This window comes from Penicillium malachiteum (genome assembly GCF_028827825.1).
Source record: "Penicillium malachiteum strain IBT 17515 chromosome Unknown utg000001l:1.0-8184562.0:1.0-8186909.0, whole genome shotgun sequence".
Lineage (NCBI taxonomy): Eukaryota > Fungi > Ascomycota > Eurotiomycetes > Eurotiales > Aspergillaceae > Penicillium > Penicillium malachiteum.
Genome location: NW_026643094.1, coordinates 4,750,336 through 4,771,472, shown reverse-complemented (window position 1 = coordinate 4,771,472; position 21,137 = coordinate 4,750,336). Strand labels below are relative to the sequence as shown.

Here is a 21,137-nt window from a genome sequence, read left to right as displayed (position 1 = left end):
TCTCACTTTCAATAAAACTAGGTTCTTTCCAAGTTCATATAGACATTATCCAGCACTTTATACACAGTAACGACCGTACACGTCCGTTAATCTCAAAGAACCAACTTAAACGAGGGATTGCGATCATCGTTATACTCTGCGTACTGCTCGTATTTTCCATTTTTCTTATCCCGATTCACCTTGGCGCAATACAGCACGTTGAACAGAATCCTATAAGGTTAGTCATTGTCAATTGAAGAGAAGCATAGCTTTGGATACTCACATAAGCCAAGCAAAGACCAGAAGTCCAAGGATAATGGTATGACCTCGATGAAACTGTGGGCCATCCTTAGAGGGATAGTTGAACGCTGTCACAAGACTGATAAGTGATGCAATAGACAACGTCCTGATACTCAAACTTACTAGCGACAAATCCTCCACAGTTCGCAATTGCTAGCTGCAAGGCAGATGTTGTTGCCCGTTTATAGTGACCAGATGAATTATTTGACATCCACACCAGGATACATGGGACGCTGGCATATTGTCCGGTAGCCATGAGGAAGGTCATTCCGTACTGCACGCGGGGAGAGTCGATGTTGGCGATCACGGCGTATCCGATAATGGCAATAGGGAGTGTGAAGAGCATCACAGTGCCTCGTAGGTGTAGACGATCGGAGACGATTGCCACGATAACTAGCTATGTCAATATGGCGGACACTTTGTATCATAGTTAAGTAGCATTTACCTGTGACAGCTGTAGCTACCGCATAAGGAATGACAGACCAAAGTTGAACTTCATTAGCATTTTTGGCAAAGCCAAGGTTCTCGATAATGGTAGGGAGCTATAATTTATTAGTTGTGTCACTGGTCGAAGGGGGAGATGTAGCTTACGAATAGACCAAACGAGTATAATCCAGAGAGAATGGCAAAATATGCAGATGCAGAGAGCCACACCTGCAGACTCAAAAAACCTCGCCGCACCTCTGACCAAATAAATGATTGTTCCTCCGCAGCCAAGGTTCTATGAACATCAGCACTGATAGGTTCGGTTGAGAAGGGTTAACATACCCATCGGCGCTCTTTGGACTATCCAGCATTAATCGTTCACGACCAACTGTCTTTTCCTCGGCTGACAGAAAGGACGCAGATTCCAACGAGTTCGGGAGGAGGAGGTAACTGAGGACACCACATACGAACGTCTGTCTCTTAGCAACTGAACGGAATTGGTGTGAAAGAAGCGCTCACCAAGAGGCCCTCAATTATGAAGATCCATCTCCATTCTTCCATCCCTCCTCGATTTCCAATTGCGGCGAGTCCACGAGCAAGCAAACCTGAAACATTTAGTAACCGTCTTTAATAAGCCCAATTCATACGTACCACCAAAAGCACCTGACAATGAGGCGGCGGTATAAAACAATCCAATGCGAAGAGCAAGATCCGTCCTTCGATAGAACGATGACAAATACAAGATCTGAACCGATCAGTCCAATTCCAATCATGAGTTCAGTGAGATAGTTCCTACCATGCCAGGCAATAGTCCACCCTCGGCAATACCCAGTAACGCACGCACAGCGACAAACCCAGCATAGTTCTGCACGAATCCCAGGCACATCGTGATAATGCCCCACATAATAGTCAAGAATGGCAGCCATATCTTTGGTGATGCTTTCTTCAGCACTAGGTTACTCGGAACCTCACTGGACTCTCACATCAGTACGTGGTATCCCGATATCCGTTGTATAAGGAATAATATCCCACCTGCAGACATAAAAGAGATAATACACCGTCAAGCCAATCTCGTATTGGTGATCCGTGATATTGATATCCTTCTTAAGACCATAAATCTTCGCATTTCCAACATTTGTGCGATCGAGGAACGAACACAGGAAGAGGAGGGCTAACGTAGGGAGGATACTGTAATGCAATTATCAGCTCGAATATTAGATAAATATAGGTAATCATGGTTGAATTGAATCAAGCTGGAAAGGAGTCACTTACTGAAAATCTAATCTCAAAAGCAAGCTCCGCACAACTTTGCCCTGGTGTTCAGAATTCTCATGTTGAACATGCTTAGATTCCTCGACCTCCAGAATGCCCGGTTTGGGCTCCATGCTTGAGAGAATGGTTATTTAGGACCCTGTGATGATTTTCTTTCTCTCTTGGAGTCGTATGTATGAATCACTGTCCATCTGTTCACAAGAAAGGAGCTGACGCGACGGAAAACCCTTCGGGGCTTACTTTTGGGTCCGAGCGCAAGGACCCTTTCCCCGCTTTCCCGGGGTTTCTGGGGTACACATATGGAATAGCTTAATTTTAGTATTAGTCAAATGCTTTTTTTTCTTGGGGAAATGTATGATTTCTAGGTTTAAATATCGGCTCTACTTTTGATTGCCGTAATTTGATTCGATTTGTGCTACAATCCGGCATAGCTTCCTCGGTTCATTTACCCTATTCTCACATTGCGTACGAAGTACTAGTACGAAGTTCAAGAATTTGAGGCCCTCGGTTCAAGTGACTAGGATTGCTTTTTCTCTATTTAAAGTTCTCTCGGCAGAATTTACTCGGCGCTTCCCTTCTTACATGCCTCTAATTTCTGTGCATCACTCTTCATGCCATCCATAACCCATTCCCGATGGAACTGTTCAAACTTTTTGGTCAACTGCCCATCCTTGTCCTCTGCTAAAGCAACGACACCATGTGGCTCAGGTACATTCATTCCATTTTGGATGCTTGGCCTCGTCAGCAGCCTGGTATACCAAGCCTGGACGGCAGGAAACTCCCCAAGGTCCAGACCCGCCCACGGAGCTGTCGCAGCCAGACTCCAAAAGGCAATATCCACGATGGTGAACTTATCACCGACAATATATCCCCCATTATTATTTGAAAGTTGTTTTTCCAGAACCGAGTAGAGTCTTCTTGACTCATTGTGGTATCGATCGAGCGCATACGGAATCTTCTCGGGCACATGTCTCAGAAAGTGCGTGGCCTGTCCCTGAAAAGGGCCAACACCACCAACCTGAAAGAAGAGCTTGAGGCATGCACGTTAAAATTGATCCAGCAGATCAAGCTCATTGATAGATCCGAAACTCACCCAACTGAAAAGTTCATAGTTCTCACGAGTCCCGTGTGGGTACCAGAGCTTGAAGTCGGTGTCGTATTGCTCGACGAGATATTTCAGCACATTTCCGGACTCCCAGATGTGAATCTCCTTGCCATCACTGAAGATATCTGTGATGGCCGGGATTTTACCATTGGGATTGATGTCCAAATACCACGGCTCCTTGTGAGTTCGAGCGCTGAAGTCATGTTTGTACACGCGGTAAGGGATACCGAGTTCCTCGAGAAGGATGGATGCCTTGTTTCCATTTGGAGTCTGGGTTGTGTAAAGGATTATGTTGGGAGCTGAGCGGACAGACATAATGAAATAAAGTATAATGAACTTTGCTGAGAGGGAATTCCTGGCAGAAGAATGATATTGATAGGATTATCAAAGATGCAAGCGACGAAGACCGTTATATAGTATTCTTTTGCGTGAACTGGGCAACAACATCTCCAACCTCTCCAAGTTTTCAAATTTTGAATTTCAAATCATATATTATTAATTAAGACATCTGGAGAATCATGGACTGAGATGGAATATGAAGATAATAATCATCTACAATCTCTGTGTTTCAAAATTCCCTTTTTTGGAAGTATCTCAACGTCATATATAAGGACGCTAGACTATGGCTGGACTAGTGCAGTGGATAGTAGATTGATTTAGTAGATCCAGACAATATTCCAAAGCCTCTTTGGCTCGGTGGACCCTTCTTTACTGAGCACCAGGAAAAATAGCCGATGAGTGAGGCACATGCAAAATTACTGAGATACCAGTTGGCATCAGCCTAGCCCAAGATTAGTATGAGTAGGAAGGAATCAACATTTGATTGAATACACGTTATTACTCCATGTTATTTCCACGGCTTGTATTTGTTCAAGCTCTCCAAAGAGTGACGTTCCAACTGTAGTTTGGCGGCTGAAAGTTGAAAACGGCGCGCGGAGCGTGGCATTAAGACTTGTAACAACCTTTTCCAACTTGAAATCCATCCACCTGGCATAGTGGCTTAACAGTACTTGAGCGGCCCACTTAAAACGCATTTATGGAATACGCCCACTTGGACACCGGATATAGTCCGTAACGCTTGAAATGAGAATGAAAAATTCAAGAATCACGAGATTACCATGCGCCACAGTGATCAAACCAGGAAATCTCCATTTCTCTCATTCCCACAGAAGATTCCGTTAACCACACTACTGAAACAGCGAAATCATAGTACAATGACTCATTCGCTGACCTCTCAATCCAAGCACAAGCTGACTGAGAACAGCACAAGATCCCTCCGAAGAGAATTTCATTTCGTGGATACAGCGAACAGCCATTACAGACGAAATGCCCGCTCTTACATGGCCACCGAGCGCCTCCGTCACTTACGAAGATGTAGTAATAGGTCCGAGACCACGATGAGCCCTCAACTTCAGGAAGCTCCGAACTCCTTCAATGTCGACACGGCTTCTACCAAGGGCCAGAGAAAGCGGTCTATTTATGAACGGCGATTCAGGCTCAGCGGACTCGAATCTCCAGAGAAAGACACTAGTGAATACCATACTATGGAATGCATACCACGATGTGCAACTTGCGAGGGCATCGACCCATTCCAAACTTTACCAATCGCGCCTTCATTTGAGGTGCTCCAACTTGTTGACCACTGTATGCTTGTCTCATCTTCAGGGGAGAAGTCGTTTTACTGAGAAATGCTGCGTAGATACAAGGGTCATACCTACATTTCTACCGACCCCAACCCAAAACAGCACGATACAACATCAGCCAGCTGTTGATTTGTTCCACTTATACCGCTCCCATCCTGCCTCTTTTCTGGGGATGTTGTATCACTCTGCGCGCCATAAAGAAAGCCTTTATAATGATAACCGGGGGGAATCTCTCTCACTGATATTCAAAATTAAGACAATCCGGGAAGTGAATCAACAAGTAACGAATGCCAGAGCGCAAGGTCTCCATCCCGATGCCGGCACAGTATTGGCAATTTACCAACTCGCGATTGCGGAAAGAATGTGGGGTGATATTGATACATTCAGGCTCCATTGGAGGGCGATGTATGACATTATCGATGCTAAAGGTGGTGCTGAAACGTTCACTACTGATGAACTTATGTACACTAAGGTGCTGTGGAATTGTTTTGCACTATTGAATGCACGGGATGGCTATTTCAACTGCCTTTCAAATACCCGCGCACTAATGGCAAATTATGACTTTCAAATACCCACGGAAAACATGATCAGGAACTGTCACTCCTTTTCTCAGTCCTATACAGATCGGAGGGCCTCTGTACTGCGGCTTTTGCCAAATTCAGAGGCTGAATCACTCCTTCTATGTGAAACATATCCTCGAAGGGTCAAGGCCTTTCAACGCGGTACGGTGATCCACCAAGTTTTGGAAAAGAGACCCCAGCAGAGTCTCGAGGCTTTCACAGTTGAAGATTCAGTCCCAAATCGCGCTATACAGATTGCTGGGGACAGACTGCGGGCGGATAATTGCAGACTTGCGTGCATTATATATCTGAACTTTCTACTCTTGGATATTGGCGATTGCTCCGAGGCTACTGAGAATTTCCTTTATGCGCTCGAAGAAGCATTGACCAGGGACAAACATATGCTCTCACCGGAATACCTACTCTGGACACTGCTTCGTGTCCCTTATCCCGTTACCACAAAGAAATCAAGAGAAACGTGGGCCCGGGTAATCCAGATCATGGCAGTTGTGAAACGTGCGAGATATCAAAGTATCACATGCTATCAAGAAGTAATGTTCCTATTCCTTCAACTCCCTACCAATGCGACCGAGCTGTCTCCATCATTCAAGATAAAAATATGTGGTATAGTGGATGAAGCAATGTGTCATGGACCGGGCGCACAGGTCGATATGACCGCTTCAAGACATGCGATGGAAAATAGTAACGATGACTCTGGGGCAGTGGCCTCGCAGATATACTGTGAATTGATGTGGTTTGCTCGCAAATCATAGCAGTAGGCAGATGTCCGTTCTATGGGGCGAAGAAAATCGCCCCCACGCTTGAAGATTATAAAAATTTCAGAAATAATCGCTTTTGTAGAGTCACTTCCTAGAGTTTCAGATTCTACAATCTAATATCCGGGGGAATTGGGTCCAGGAATTCTAGTACTCTGTATATTTCCCTGCAATCGACTATAAACTGTTGAGACTTGGACCAGTGTTTATCATCTGATCCACGCCCTGCGGGGACCATCCCCCTTCGCTCCCCAGTGCTCGCACTCATAACTAAATCTATAAAGGTGGAACCGTTCCTGTACCTCCTGATAGGCTCGAATCTTGTTGTAGTTGCTCTGTTTACGCAAGCAAAGAAAAGAGGATTACATCGTATATATCCCGCACCACTGTAGCTGAATGTCGGAGGTTAGCACATGTGCATTCATCTAATTTCTATCGTGACTTCACCTAGTCAACATGCATTACTCGCTATGACAGATTCCGAGCCCCTGTACAACACCTACTTACTGAAACGCGATCGAGCCGAAGCTACCATGTATATAGAACAGCGATAATTTGGAATTCGAACAACACTGATTGCACAATTAGGCTTGGATCACAGCCCCTGCTATGGAAACTACACATGAACTATCTTATCTTCTTCACCCTAGTATCCCCATCAAGGATGATATGGCAATCGCTGATATTGGGGCAGGCACGGGGTATCCAAAAAATTTACCCCTGGTCATGATGTTTTGACTTCCATAATAACGCATCATTATATACAGGCTCTGGGCTATCGAGGTAGCCGTGCAACTTCCCTCGGCTCAAATTATTGCATACGATATCTCCGACACTCACTTCCCTCTCCCGGAATACCGCGCACCCAATGTCACATTCAATCATCTGGACTTTCTCGGCGATATTCCCTCGTCTCTGGTGGGCCAATTCGATGTGGTTCATCTGCGTACATGGGCATTCATAATTCGTGATAACGACCCTAGCTACCTCATCCAGAATGCATCCAAGTTGCTTAGTGAGTTTTCCTGATGTATATCTAAGACAAACTTTGCCAACTGACTTTTATACTAGTACGAATCATGCAGAGCCTGATGGATATATTCAGTGGGAAGATGCTCGATTCGACAATGCTGTGGTCAAAGGCGATGCCGCCCTCCAGCTTCGGAGGATGATGCGTCAAATGAGTGATGCCACAAACCTCAATTTCCAGTAAATATTGCACCTGAACCGAACAAAGCAAATCCCTTATTCAAATTTCCTTCAATTTAGGTGGGTCGATCAACTTGATCAGCATATCAACCGAGAAGCCTATTTAGAGGTTGTCGAGTGCCAGTACAAGCCGTGGTCAAGCCAGCTGATCCCGCTTTGTATGAATACTTTCTTCGTGGCTCTGGAGAATACTGCTGCCCTTCTCGATCGTCTGAAACTGGTCCAGCCTCCTGTCCCAAGCTCAGATGATTGGATTAAAGCTCTGGAAAATGTGCAGAAAGAAAGCCGTAATGGCGAGCAGCTTTATTGGCTCCCGGTTACCCTGCTAGCTAGGAAGGATGCTTGATATTTGGAATATCTCCCAAGTCCCTTTCCTACTTGGCCGTCCTTAGCATATTTTACTGAATATCACAGATCCACCAAACATAGATCTATAACAGAATAGCTACTTGTTGAGGTCATTTGATGGCTCGGGGGAATGCGTTGTTTCTCATAAATGCGAAGTATCATAAAGGCATTTGAAAGTCTGATCATCCCATGAACGAGTTTAAACTCCTGGTGGGGCTAGGATTCTGCTGAGAATATTTTCAATATTATATAGAGCTTCACTTTACAACTGGAAAGAGTGATAGATATGATTCCGAGAGGTCTAGCAATTGCCATTGTAACCTTGAAAGCTAAGGTCGGATACACAAAGGAAGTGATCCTCTCATTGTTTCTGATCCAGTTCAAAGTTGAAGCCCACTTCAGCAACAGTTGTCACTGAGAATATCTCCTCATCACGCGCTTCAGTTGCAATTCTGATATGTTGTATGGTTTTTTGTAGCCATTTTTGCCTTTCATCCCAAAATGGTGTTGCCACATACTCTCTTTCGCCTTCTTTCTGTGCTGACATACACCAATGATACATTCCGTTCATGTACTCCCTATCTGCAGGACAACTGAGCTTGCGGAAGTCTTTTCCTGATCCAACGAGACGCTCCTTGCATTCAAGACATTCCACTATCTTCTTATGAGAGGGAGGCTGGAGCCTCCCAGACCACACACAAGAAATCACAGCACCCTGCGTTTCAACGAAGGGGAATGCAACGACACGCAATGACAGAAGGCGAAAGCCAAAGAAGGAAAGTCCATATGGAATGTATGAAGAAATGTTTTTTGGTTACCTTCTCCTATTCCGTCCCGAAATCCTGGTAAGCCAGACAAGAATGGGTAATTTTACTCATATCCCGTACAGAATATCACAAAATTGACCTCTCGTTCTTCTTTTCCATCTGCAAAAATGACACATCTCCGCTGTACATCGAGGTGAATTGGTTCAGGATAAAACTTTCTACCTTTTGCATGGCATCAAGACCATGGTGAAAGTCCGTCTTCGGACTTTCGAGCTATCAAAATTTCATCTTTACGAACAGGCTCTAATTGATTGACCAGGTCGGTACCAGACGAAGAGAAGCCAACAATGAGAACTATCTATCTCATTGTGTCAATATGGGATTTGGTTTATTGGCTAAAAGAGACTTGCCTTGTTTGAGAATGGCTCCGAAGCCCTGAAGTCTTTTGAATGCATCAAAGATCCTGGGTCTACTGCCTTCCATTCATCGATCCCAGATATGTTTGGGATATATGGCTTGTTGTATCTGCCATTGGCTACCACGACAGCATTATATTCCTGTTCAAACGAAATCCCTTCTTCTGCGTCGAGAATTTTCACCTTCCAACCTGTTCTCGATTCTTCTTGGAGGCGTGAGACATCCTCTACTTGGTGTCGAAATTCACAAGATGAAGAACTGGTTCTGCGTATTCTGTCAAATATTTGTGTACAGCTTTCACATTTGGTAGCAGTGGAGTCCCGGGTGGAAAGTGATGCGTATAGTATTGCATCGCTTCGCTGGGTATGTTAGACTCCGTATCATCATAGATCGGGCTTCCGAATGCTTCGACATCAACCTTCGGCGATTTCGAATCCGTATTCCAGATTCCCCCGACATTACTTCGTAGCTCAAATATCTCCACGGAAAAAGCGTTTTCCGAAAGAAGATACCTATGAAAGCCATGGTTAATATTGACTCTGGACAGATGAAACTGTGGAACAGCTCATCGACTTACTTGGCTACCGCGATCCTCAAGTGCTGCAGGGTCCACCCCCGATAAAGGCAATTTTCCGGATCTGGGGCTCCAGGTTCGCCATGGTTTAACAAGCACCTTGATCTATTAATGGTATTCAAAGTCACTTCAATGGAGTCTGAGTTTCGTGATATTTTTTCGAAGTGGACTGATCTCAGACCGCTACTTGACTGATGACGTGGGTTTAATCCTGACCTATATGCCATCTGATATATAGACTATCCACTGGCCCACTTCATGCCACTTGACCTGAAATCTGGAGCAGTCTTCCATGTTACAGAAATATTTGAAGGCCAGGCACCAATAAATTTTGGGGACTTGACATTGCTCCTCTGGGTTATCCCACCTGTTTTCCGAAGACGCAACTCTGTATGATCTCAATTTTGTTTCTTGATTACTTCTCCATCTTCAGACGGTTCTTGACCTGCAAAAATTGAGGTCGCCGCCCAAGAAGCAGGCCAGGCGATTGACTTCTTGGGATCTTCTAGATTCTCGCCGGAGACCAGTTGATCTACAACAGCGATAAAGATGTAGGCTCCAATCCCAGTACAAATATGCCACCTATTCACTCCAGTTAGCTTCAAGCATAGGAAAATGTCTTCTGAAACGTACCATCCATGAAGCTCTAAAATAAAAACCCAGGGAAGTCCGATGGTGTCTCGGATTTTTGTCAAGTATCCGCAGGCCCACTGATCAACCAGCCAGAAGTAGTACCCAAGATTGAAAATCGCTGTTAAAACAATTTTACCAATTGGATGAATGAAATCGAAGTGCATGCTGAAATTGCTTACTGACCTGCTCCAAACTTGACAATCCCCCAGATCTGTCGCCGGCTAGCGGAGCCTGGCTGCGTCCGGCTGTTAACGAGCCGGAAAGTCTGGATCCCGATGATGGTCACGGCTCCAACAAATGATATAGAGTGGAGGATCAGCTCATCGGTCATCATATGGAATGTGACCAGAAAAAGCAACAAGAAGCCCAGAACTATACCAATCAGAACAGAGTGTCGATGGTTAGAATTGGCCGTCAAGACACGGTGCAAAACTGGGGTGGTGGCAAAATGCATCGAGAGATCGTCCACTATTGAAAACAATGAATGAATGAGCAAGAGAGGTTGATTTGGGGATAAAGAGGTACATACTCATTTGAGTGTGATATTTCATGCTAACATGAAATGAGAACGAGCATATACCGACCGCTATCAACCCCCAATAAGGAAGAACGCGAAAAGAATCAGCATTGTTCACTTTTCGTCGCAGTCGTCGAAGCCCGCAGATGCCATAGATTACTGATGAGGATAAAATCAGATGCATGAATTTAGCAGCTCCTGAGTTATCTCACCATAAACGACATTTGTCAAGCTGTTGATAAATTCCGCGATGTATCTACTCACAGCGTAGTCGACCTCGCAGAAGCTTTATGGGGATCAGCAATTCAAGAAACGCGTAAAGTAGAATAACACTGGCAGACTGACTTGGCATTTGAATTTGGAGCGCCCCAAAAACAATCTTTGAAATCAATAGTGCTCATTTTAAGTCGACCGAAGTGCGGTAAATAAATAGCGAAGTGTATGTAAGATAGAGTAGAGGCGCAAAATGAGAGTTCGATTTACGTTCGAAGAACCCCTTCGATGAGATCGTCTGATTACACGTCTAGGACAATGAAAAAGAAATATGGCTCATATTCGAGCTCCATTTAATGACTCGGAGTTGGTCAACATTCCGAATTGGCTGCAGCCTAGACTTCAGACTTTCTTAATCAGCTAACTCGCCTCGGGACTCCGTACATTGGGGGCCGTCTGGGCAGCTCTTCAAGTTTATTATTTTATATCTTCAATGTTTCTGTCAGTCACATTTTGGACGAGCTCAAGTTTTAAATGCATGATTGCCCATCTAGACACAGAAAACCGATCATTTTCAGCAGTTAGAACATGTCTGCGGGCCAAACAGCCCAAGCATCCCATAGAGAAGAATAGTAAATCCACCTGGGCATCTTCTGCGCAGGGGAGGGGCACAGCTGATATTTGCTTGAGTCTCCATGACTCACTTCTAGTATCTTCACTATCTCCTCAGCCGAAACTTCAATTTCGCATTTGTAGCGAGGATCTAGCGTGAAATGAACATGAGAGAAATTTATCATTCTGGATCTAAGCTCTATCCGACTAGTAGTAAATATAGGTCTTGTGCAAAAAATGACGCCAACCAGCTCATGGTCATAAAAAGCTGTACAATAGCCGTGCGCTGCAATCAGCAAGTTCAAATTATGATTAGCCATATGGTCAGGGGAAGATATATGAATTACCATAGCATCCACGGGATAAGGTCCTCAAAGTCAGATGCAGCCCCATTCACAAGAGCGTAATCTCCATCAAGACTCTTGAAGTCTCTTCTAAGCACAACTGCCATCTCAAGACGCTTTGCGCTTTCTTTGTTTTTCCTGTTATCTGCCAATACCTGCGATAGCCTGTAGTTTGCCTGAGCTAGATGTCCTATACCCTCAACTTGGGGTAGTCCTTCTGATATCTTGATGCACTCTTCAAGAAGTTGCCTGTGGGATGCTAATAACTGCGACCACCTTGTATTGGAATGTGACTACTTACTGTGCTAGTCCCATGTTTCCCCCTTTATGAAGAATGACAGCTACCTGATAAAGGGAGTCACAAACTTTGAGACGCTCACCCAGGTATTCTATCCGAAAACTCAGGGCTTTGGAAGCGAATCTGAGTGCTTCATTGAAAAACCCTTGTGCGAATCTAATCCTGCTGAGGAGAACCATATCCCTGTATCCACTGTGAGTCTGCAGAGAATCTTGATAATTAAAGATAACATACCCAGAGAATCTTGGATTTCCGGTCTTGAGAAATTTCTCATCTGAAAAGTCTTTTAGTGATGGACACCTCTTCAGCATCACTTCTGCCTCGTCGGGCTTTCCCATTCTCAGTAGCAAGCTGGCCATATTACTGTATGAGTTTCCAATTCTATCGCTGTTGTGCAATAATCGAATGTCAAATGTCCGCTGAAGATGGTCTCTAGCCTTTTCCAGCTCGCCCAGTTCTGTGAATGCAAGGCCTATATTAACATGACTGGCGGCTAGGAACGAGTCGTTCTCGGCAAGTAATTCTGTGCGTATTTTGTATGCATGTTCAAAGTCTTCCAGAGCAGCTGCAGGGTGGCGGATGTCAAGATTGATCAAACCTCGAAGATCAGTTGCACTAGCGTATGCAAGAGTATCTTTACTGTTGAAGCTCTTCAGCGCTATATCAATATATGAAATGGAAAGAGTGTAATTTTCCCTCTCGTACAGATACCTGCTTTGGATGAGCAACTTCTTTTTTCCAAACATTAAAATTCAAACATACCAAGAACATCGAAGAAGCAGTTCTGCAAGTGATTGATTCGCATTTACAAAGATCTTAAATTCTTCACTTTCTCACCATACTTTCAATATGTGGTAAGCTCCTCTCACAATAGGTCCATGAGGCGACCTGGTGGCCAACGTCGGCAATGTACGTATTTGGAAAGTTTGCCGCGAGGATCGCAACTGCAAGGGAAACCATGTTCTTTCGTTCTTGAGCACTCATTCGTCGAATGACTGCACGTTGTATCAGTCGATGCATAGATATGATTTCGTTCTCGCCTGCTTTTTGAATAAGAGCTCCTTGAAGAAGGACTTCTTGGGCATCCAGGAAACTTTCTTGATGTTAGTCAATGTGAGCTCACTTAAACAGGACAATATGCTTACTCTATCTCGTCCGCAATAAACTCCAAAGTGGGGTCAATTATTTGAAGCGCGCCATCTTTCAAGATTGACTCATGTATACAGTCAGAATCTAGAAAAGACAAAACCATATGAAGGACCTTGCTGCTTCCCAAGAGTTGACTTAAAGTTATCTCCCAAACAGTCGCCAGGGTATGACCGTAATCCATGCTTATCGTGCTCTTGGCATCCACGCTGGCCGAATTTTGCTTGTACAATGTGAGAAAGCTCTTCAGAGATATTTTTCTCCAGACAATGAATCCACCGAGAGTACATGTAATAGCTTTTGCCTCTTCCTGGTAAATTGTTGACTCTAGATCCAGTCCAAGGATGTTGAGCAACGCTGCTGACCCAGTTTCCGTATCAAAAGGCGTGACCTGACATCCATGAGAAGCCAGACTGAAAGCCATGGTCGAGTCTCGACTAGGTATCAGAACGGACCCCCTAGATGCTGTAGGCCAAGCGCGTTTCATAATATTTAAATCTTCGACGTTGTCGTAAACGAGAAGCCAACGGAAGTCTGGATTATATTTTGACGGACGGATTTAAATGTTAGCAGATGCCAATCGGCAAATCGCTCTCTATAAGGGTCATATCCTGGCTAAATCTGTTGAGGATTGACCCAATATCAGCAGCGGCTAAAAACCGCGGTGTTGCCCTTCATATATGTCAGCAGTTGATCAAGATGCGAGAATAGAGAACTGAATGTATATCACGACTGTCTTCAGTATGACATAATGAAGCCGGCGCGCTGTCGAAGGAGAGATCAGAATGAGGATAGCCCTAATACCTCATTAGTAAAGTTATATCATTGATGGCCGCAAAGAACGCTTCACCAGACATGACCACCATTTCCAACAACATTGCAAATTCCAAGGAAGAAATAAACTGTGACATAGAGTGACTTTTGACTTCCGCCATGACTAGTCCATTGCTCCAGCCAAATTTCTAATAGACATGATGTTAGGAGTATCGGAAGGTCGCATAAGGGAAAATTTACTTACGACTGTATGTACCAGAGAAGACATTCATCATCACGAAGAGAACAAATATCACAGCATTGGGCCATCCAACGTAGCGCAAATAATACTGATAGATCACGGATTCCCCTGTTGCCCTCTCTAAATCGTCAATCTCATTCGTCTCAGAGATCAAGGCAGCTTTATCCTCTAACCCCAACGCTGATAATTCCTTTGATTCTTCAGTCTGAACAATATCGACTGCCCCTTCTTGGTAAACATTTTCCTCGTCAGACTGTTTGCGACGAACAGTCCCATCGGAGAGAAAATAAATATCGAAGTCTGCTTGAAAAACCACAAAGCACTCCAAACTGTTGAAAAATCATGGAAGGAATATGTCGGGTCCAAGAAACTTCATCTTGTTACCTACCACCAGGGTGCAGTCACCGGAACGGAGAGTACCGTTCCTTTTTCATTGCATCGAATTCCACCTTTAATGATCGTTGTGTCACCGTGAATACAGAATTGACAGATGAGAAAGATGTGATCCACGAGGGAGAACTGAGCTGGGGAACTTATCGAGACCCAAAGCTGTCCAAGCGCGAGATAACCAAGGGGCATGTCAAAGTCGAACGGCCAGATCCAACGGAGCAATTTCAAGAGACAGACCTAAACGGAATACCGGTTCCGCTAGTAGATCTCACACAAAATGGAACAGCTGCCAAGATGTTCTTCAATACGGATGAAATCAACACGGATATTCCTGATGAATATGAGATAGGACTTCGCTACCTATCTGACGAAGAGATGGGCGATCTTGCCAGATGAGGCCTGTTTTTTGGATTGTTGAAGGAATCACAGCTATTTTCAAGGTCAAGACATCACACCATGCAGTTCACCAGATTCTAATGAAGAAATATATTATAGGCCATCGTCGGTTTGATAGAGACAGCAGTGGAGAACATCAAGACCGCTGTCAAAGTTATGGTGGCTCTCGCAATCATAAATTTGAAATTACTTCTGGTTCCCTTTGGCGTGCCTTTCCATCAATCCTATCACTCTGATATCGACTTCGATCACAGGACTGATGGAAAGGGACTTCAATTTGGAACTGATCTGGGTAGCATGCTTGGAGGCAACGAGAACAATCTTGTTCTCTCTAAAGAGGGCGCGGCTCTTCAAGTCAAATGTGAAAGCTGTGGAGCAAAGGCAAAAATGAGCTTTGACGGGGCATTAGCTTTTAGTATCTCCTCAGGCGTTACTAAAGCACATGTTTCTTTCATCAATCACGAGGATTTCATTTTCGATGCGATCTATGGGGTGACTGTGGATGCCAGGGCATTAAAAGAGGGGGGAAATAAGAAGAAACTCAATACAACAATTGAGAACGAATTCATCGGCATCCCTTTCTATGCGATCAAAATCCCGAATATTATCATCATTGGACCACAAGTTATTGTCAATGCTGCCGCCAGTGTCTACCTTGATGCCCATGGTGAGTTCCGGGCAGGGGCGAGATTTACCCTTGAGGCGGGTGAATTGACCCTAGATGCGATGAATTCATCAAGAAATATTGCATCGGGCTTCAAGCCGTCTCTGGAACCAATCTTTGAGATTACAAAGGGAAACGTTGTTGCGACCGCTGATTTAGCTCTACCCGTTGGGGTTGAAGCTGCCCTTGATATCCTGGGTGGAACATGGAAGAAGGCCATTGGCATCTATACCGCGCCCTCTGTATATTTGACAGCTGGAGTTTCCAAAAATGAAGGGCATGCCTGTGATAGCGGAATTGAGCTTCGGTTTGGCGCCAAAAATCGGATTTACAGTTCCGCTCTGGGTATATGGGAGTACGAGTTCAAGAGACTGGGAATCACATTCTTTGAGACTGGTCTCGGCTGTCTTTCGTATGTATGCCTCACCCAAATATCTTTCACTGCTAACAATTTACAATAGGACGAAAGGCTGGGACAAAAATCAAGTAGAGCCCACCACTCATTTCCACGATGAGATTATAGCCAAGTTTGGTGGGGAGGATCAGCTTGCAACAAACAAGACCATCCAACTTATCCAGCCAGAACCTGTTATTTACGATGATGAGCACTTTACAGAGGAAAACAAAAAGGAAGAAGAGCAGAAGCTCAGAAGGCTTCCTGAATCAAACGGTTTCCGTCTGATCCAAGATGCTGGACAGGCATCGACTTTAGTTTCTGGCAAGGATGGTTACCTTTACATGGTCAATAACTCGGCAGAATATGATATCAGCGCACCATGGGGCAGCCTTAAAGTCGACGAAAACATCTTCAATTACGATGTCTTTGGAAGACTTCTTTACCATAACTGGCAAGATGGCAGCAGGGCGTCGATGAGAGACTTGCATGTCACTGCGGCCCGGCATATGCCAGAGTATGGTCAAGCTATGTAAGCTAGTCACTCAAAAAATAAGCCGTTAACTGTATCAGCTAATTAACTGTATCAGCTAACGGCCATAGTTCCGTGGTTCTCATTAAAGATTCAGATGTCGAAGCATATGGAGTTACATTCCAGGCTGGCAACAAATTCGGGAAAAAATTAGCACCTTTGGAGCCCACCATGTATTCTCAAGGCGACAATATTCCGTACGACATACAGTTTGTGCAGCCTGATGATTTCTGGTCTCCCACAGTGTGTCAAATCAAAGGTCGTGGTCTTCGCCTATATGCGACTCATTATCTTGTCGGCGAAGATGGCAAGCCTAAAATCCGTGGAGAAATGCCTCAGGGGTATCTTGATTATCATCCAGAAGACTAATACTACCAAGACAGAAAGATGAGAAAGATGGGAGAAGATCACACTCCTGGATTTGTGAAACCGAAGCAAGACGACGACTATGATGAGAATGACTCAGATAACTGGCTTACTGGGGATTCCAAGATTTGCCGAACGGTTCGACTAGTTTCAGACCCGAGAAATGTTGCGCAAGCATAATTCGACAGCAATGTGCTTCAGATACCTTCTCACCTATTTATCAAATCAGAGAAAAAGCCCTGGAGTGCAGGCTAAATTCTCAGCCATGAAGTATCAAATTGATTGAAGAGCTATAAGTCATTTCAGATTGTTTCCCTCACGACTTTGTTTTTTAAGACTTTGTTTTTTAACGTCTTATGACGATTTTCACTTGCCCAGATGTTGCTTTGGTTATTAATTAGTTACTGCATCTAACAATTGGTCTTTTCCACGTCCTGATATCATTGAGTCTAATGTACTGATCAAGAGCTATACTTAACTTTTCCACTGCCCTAGAATAGACTCCACTGCCATTGTGGGATGGTTTTACTCTACAGCCAGATTTGAATGGAATCGAGGGTGAAGGAGATGAACTTGAAGATCTTTCAAGTGCCATTTTAGGCCTATATACTATCAATCTCTCGGGGAATCCAAAAGAATTTAAAGATAAATAAAAATGCAAAAACATACAACAGTCAGGATTCGCATGTGGTCACCCACCATACTACTAACTGACCGGCGTGTGGCTTAAGTACGGCTGAGCGGACGGGAAGCCCTGTTCTCCACACCCTGTGGTCGTATGTGCTAAATATATTTTAAAAGTAATATATATATAGTATAAGGTTAAAGGGTTTTAACGCTGGCGTGGAGTCGCCCGGCTAAGGTGAGAAGGGGTGAGAGCTGAGGAAAATATCTTGTAGTAATAATCTCCAGTCACGCTACCTAGCCCTGGAGGTATCGGTTGTTCAGTAACTAAGCGGGATTAAGATTATTAAGATTACAAGATCATTTATTGGTCCAACCATTTCCGAGAATAACACTCTGTAACAGACCTCAGGCTCATTCTTCCTCCTTTCTTACAGCCTAGGCATATCTAGCTACTATTACCTCTTAATGACTCGGAGGCAAGTTCATATATGAAATAGTGTTTGATTTTTGGAAGGTGCCATGACGCTTTGCATTAAGCTGGAACTTGAACTTGCTCTGGCCATGGCTTGTAATCCGAATAACAAGGTCTTTCACAGGATAATGCAAACCATGAATCAGCTCAGTGGTCAAATACGGGACCCGCTCTCGACAGATGCGTTCAGTGACACATCGGTACACGAAAATTGGGGAAATTCCATTCCTTCGGCTGAGGACGATCTGTCCGAGTCCCTCGACATTTGAATATTTCCCGATCGGGCCATATCGCCGTGCATATGGACTCGAACGCCAATTCAAATTGATTGAAAACTTGGTTGTGCGTTAAAGGCGGCGCTAGATGTGGCAGCTTTACCTACTATACGATTACAAAGTATATGTCTGGTGACCTTAGGAGGGTAGATAAATCAATGCCACCTTCTGTTACTACTTAGCCACCGCTACCCACCCTCCTAGCTTAGCTTAAATAAAGCTTTATTAGCTCTTATAATTATATACTCAAAGGCTAGAAGGTAGAGGTTAGTGTATTTACCTAAATAGGGTTAAAAGTCTTACATCTTCTACTGTGAGCTAAAATAAGAACTGGACATCTGAATAGTTAAAATCCATATAGATATAGGGCTATAGGTTATTATACTTAAGTATAGCTGAGCGGACGGAAAGCCCTGTTCTCCACACTCCGAGTCTGTGGTCGTATGTGCGTGATTTTGATTATGTATCATAAATTATATGAACATATGGACCTAGCGGCTTGTGGTGAGAGTAAGTTCTTTCTGTAATATTAAGCAGCTGTGAGAGTGATGATTACTACTAGATTCCATAACTTTACAAACACAAACACGACTTCGGCAACAGATCTGAGGCTTCATGGATGAGAAGCAACTTGAATTTAATAAAGCTCTACTGAATTAGGCGGAGGAGGTAGGCCAAAGCACCGTGGCAGATACGGATTACTCCGTACTAGTAGCTACTTAGGTAGATGGGTAAACCTATTTAATTAAAATTCGGAACAGTTTTAATGTAACATTTGAATCATACAGTTTTCAAAGAGACTCCGAGTCCTCCCGCATAGTAGTACTATAGTACTAGGTAGTACCTAACCTAATCAGTAGCGTCGGCAATTTTTGTACTTTTCTTTAGCATTAGAATGAGGCCGAACTTAACATTTTTCAGGCTCCCAACTCTTGATTCGATGCCAGTGGTCTACTAGTTTTTGGGAGGATAAGATCTCGGTTTTCCACGATTTTTGCAGCACTTGAGCGCTTGGGGCGAACGACTTCTGATGCCCAGGTGGTGTCATGCAGTACCCTCCACACCCTCAGAGACTCCAATTAATATAGTCTGAGGTCGCCAAGATTATGCCCTTTAATGAATAGGACGCCTAATTACTAATTGGTATTTTTGAGCCATTAGTGGGGACTGCAGTTTGAAACTCTTCAAAATCGTGAGCCACTCCCATCAATTTCTAGGAAAAACTGCAGCTGAGAGAGCATTCTCTCATGATCTATTATATGTCCGTACTAGAGCCTGTCCCCAAACTTGTGTTAGATCACGTGGTCTGTATAGTTCAGACCAAGGTGGCTAGGTAGATAGCTCTCGACGTGTCGGGGCAGACTTCCCCTCCGCGCGCTTCCCCCCAGACGTGTTCTTTCCTGTAGCTGTTCCAAATGCACACCTCCTTACAACTTGAAAAGTTTCCCAGCTCTTGCAAATATGTCTTTCCAGACAAATCTCTCTTCAAGCTCCGCGTTGTAATAGTTGGTGTTGGAATTGCCGGTCTTTCCGTCGCTGCTTTCCTCAGAAGATGCCCTCAGTACGATGTCACCATCTATGAACGCCGGAGCGCAGATTTTAAAGAAACGTCTGCAGCTCTTGGAGTTCATATCAATGGTATTAATATTCTGAAGCGGCTCGGAATCGGAAAAGAGGAAATACGGGGCTGTGATTGGCTCAGGATACAGAACATATAACATCAAGGAAGAGCAAATGAGTAAGAGTCAGCTAGATCATGAACAAGATGGTGACGGAAGGTTGTGGTTTGTGTTTTGACAAGACCTGAAAGATATTTTGCTGGAGAAAGTGACCAGCAATGCCGGGGAGGGTGATCCGATCAATTTTATATATGGCTGTCATATTGTGAGCGTTGAGCCAGAGGCTGGGGTCGTTAAGTTTGATGACGGAATATCTATTACCGCAGATCTCTTTATTGGTAGGTGAAACCATGTGGAGGATGAAGACAATTTTGAAGAAATTGAACTTCATTAACTTGAATTCTTCCTTACAGGCGCAGACAGTATTCACTCCAAGGTACGGGAAGCGGTGATTCCACCCTCACATCCAGCACCAGTCCCCTGTGGTCTTTCTTTGTATCGATTTGTTCTCCCAATGGATGCTGTGAAGGACGCAGTCGGAGGCGACAGTCAATGGCCGGTTATGTTCAATCAGGATGAAGGCACCTTCGTGACCGTCATTGCTGCTGGGGATACTGGCAACCGCCATGTGGTCATGTACCCCTGTCGTGGCCATGAGCAAATGAATATAGCCTTTGCAGTCCCAGACTGGAGTCTCAAAAGACCTTCAGAGTTGGAATATTCCTGGAATGCTCAAGGGAGTGTTCCAGAGATGGTGGAAGGGATTCAGGGGTTCCCACCGTGGCTACAACGGGTCTTCAGGTAAGTTATGACCACCGGATGGCTCCAATATTGTTTGATGGGTCCGGATTGTCATTTGCGAATACTATCGAGACTCTTGTGACACGACATACACAGCCGCACACCTCGTGTTGCTCTTTTTCAGGTCCATGGTCAGGAGCCTTTGCCAACATATGTCAAGAGTCGGACAATTTTAATTGGCGATGCAGCCCATGCTATGGTTCCGTATCAAGGACAGGGTGCGAACCAGGCTCTTGAGGATGTTGAGGGTATCAATGCCCTCTTTGCCGATATATTAGATCGTGATAATATCCCAAGTCTTTTGCAGAACTGGGATAGCATTTCGTCAACCCCGTGCATCAGAGATTCAAAGGGGTTCTCGCACTTCTCAGGGTAAGATTACAACGAAAGGGGCAACTGAAGCCATCTTATCCGTGATGCCCTTTTTAAGCATGAAGGAAGCGATGG

At 44.4% G+C, this 21,137-nt stretch overlaps 8 protein-coding genes across 8 annotated transcripts; 3 read left to right on the top strand and 5 right to left on the bottom strand.

Moving 5' to 3' along the window:
• Positions 1-92: 92 nt before the first annotated feature.
• On the bottom strand, positions 93-2,090 carry N7483_001776 (uncharacterized protein; the record flags this gene model as incomplete). Its single annotated transcript, XM_057085213.1, has 11 exons — positions 93-210; positions 263-347; positions 403-672; positions 725-821; positions 871-1,000; positions 1,048-1,178; positions 1,225-1,310; positions 1,357-1,450; positions 1,502-1,676; positions 1,738-1,893; positions 1,978-2,090. The coding sequence occupies 11 exons, from the start codon at positions 2,088-2,090 to the stop codon at positions 93-95; spliced, it is 1,455 nt and encodes a 484-aa protein (XP_056951362.1).
• Positions 2,091-2,536: 446 nt separating this feature from the next.
• On the bottom strand, positions 2,537-3,397 carry N7483_001775 (glutathione S-transferase family protein; the record flags this gene model as incomplete). Its single annotated transcript, XM_057085212.1, has 2 exons — positions 2,537-3,007; positions 3,071-3,397. 2 exons carry the CDS (start codon positions 3,395-3,397, stop codon positions 2,537-2,539), a joined length of 798 nt encoding a protein of 265 aa, XP_056951361.1.
• A 3,273-nt stretch (positions 3,398-6,670) lies between these two features.
• Positions 6,671-7,616, top strand: N7483_001774 (class I SAM-dependent methyltransferase; the record flags this gene model as incomplete). The annotated part of the gene is made up of 4 exons (XM_057085211.1): positions 6,671-6,762; positions 6,829-7,076; positions 7,147-7,270; positions 7,331-7,616. The coding sequence occupies 4 exons, from the start codon at positions 6,671-6,673 to the stop codon at positions 7,614-7,616; spliced, it is 750 nt and encodes a 249-aa protein (XP_056951360.1).
• Positions 7,617-9,774: 2,158 nt separating this feature from the next.
• On the bottom strand, positions 9,775-10,927 carry N7483_001773 (ceramidase; the record flags this gene model as incomplete). The annotated part of the gene is made up of 5 exons (XM_057085210.1): positions 9,775-10,127; positions 10,193-10,477; positions 10,539-10,685; positions 10,739-10,812; positions 10,872-10,927. The coding sequence occupies 5 exons, from the start codon at positions 10,925-10,927 to the stop codon at positions 9,775-9,777; spliced, it is 915 nt and encodes a 304-aa protein (XP_056951359.1).
• A 767-nt stretch (positions 10,928-11,694) lies between these two features.
• Positions 11,695-13,563, bottom strand: N7483_001772 (tetratricopeptide repeat protein; the record flags this gene model as incomplete). Its single annotated transcript, XM_057085209.1, has 6 exons — positions 11,695-11,944; positions 11,997-12,176; positions 12,228-12,651; positions 12,756-12,777; positions 12,831-13,086; positions 13,139-13,563. The coding sequence occupies 6 exons, from the start codon at positions 13,561-13,563 to the stop codon at positions 11,695-11,697; spliced, it is 1,557 nt and encodes a 518-aa protein (XP_056951358.1).
• A 422-nt stretch (positions 13,564-13,985) lies between these two features.
• N7483_001771 (P-loop containing nucleoside triphosphate hydrolase protein) lies at positions 13,986-14,733 on the bottom strand (the record flags this gene model as incomplete). The annotated part of the gene is made up of 3 exons (XM_057085208.1): positions 13,986-14,101; positions 14,158-14,483; positions 14,543-14,733. The coding sequence occupies 3 exons, from the start codon at positions 14,731-14,733 to the stop codon at positions 13,986-13,988; spliced, it is 633 nt and encodes a 210-aa protein (XP_056951357.1).
• Positions 14,734-15,327: 594 nt separating this feature from the next.
• N7483_001770 (uncharacterized protein) lies at positions 15,328-16,899 on the top strand (the record flags this gene model as incomplete). The annotated part of the gene is made up of 3 exons (XM_057085207.1): positions 15,328-16,016; positions 16,066-16,515; positions 16,602-16,899. 3 exons carry the CDS (start codon positions 15,328-15,330, stop codon positions 16,897-16,899), a joined length of 1,437 nt encoding a protein of 478 aa, XP_056951356.1.
• Positions 16,900-20,403: 3,504 nt separating this feature from the next.
• On the top strand, positions 20,404-21,066 carry N7483_001769 (FAD-dependent oxidoreductase; the record flags this gene model as incomplete). Its single annotated transcript, XM_057085206.1, has 2 exons — positions 20,404-20,690; positions 20,787-21,066. The coding sequence occupies 2 exons, from the start codon at positions 20,404-20,406 to the stop codon at positions 21,064-21,066; spliced, it is 567 nt and encodes a 188-aa protein (XP_056951355.1).
• Positions 21,067-21,137: the final 71 nt, after the last annotated feature.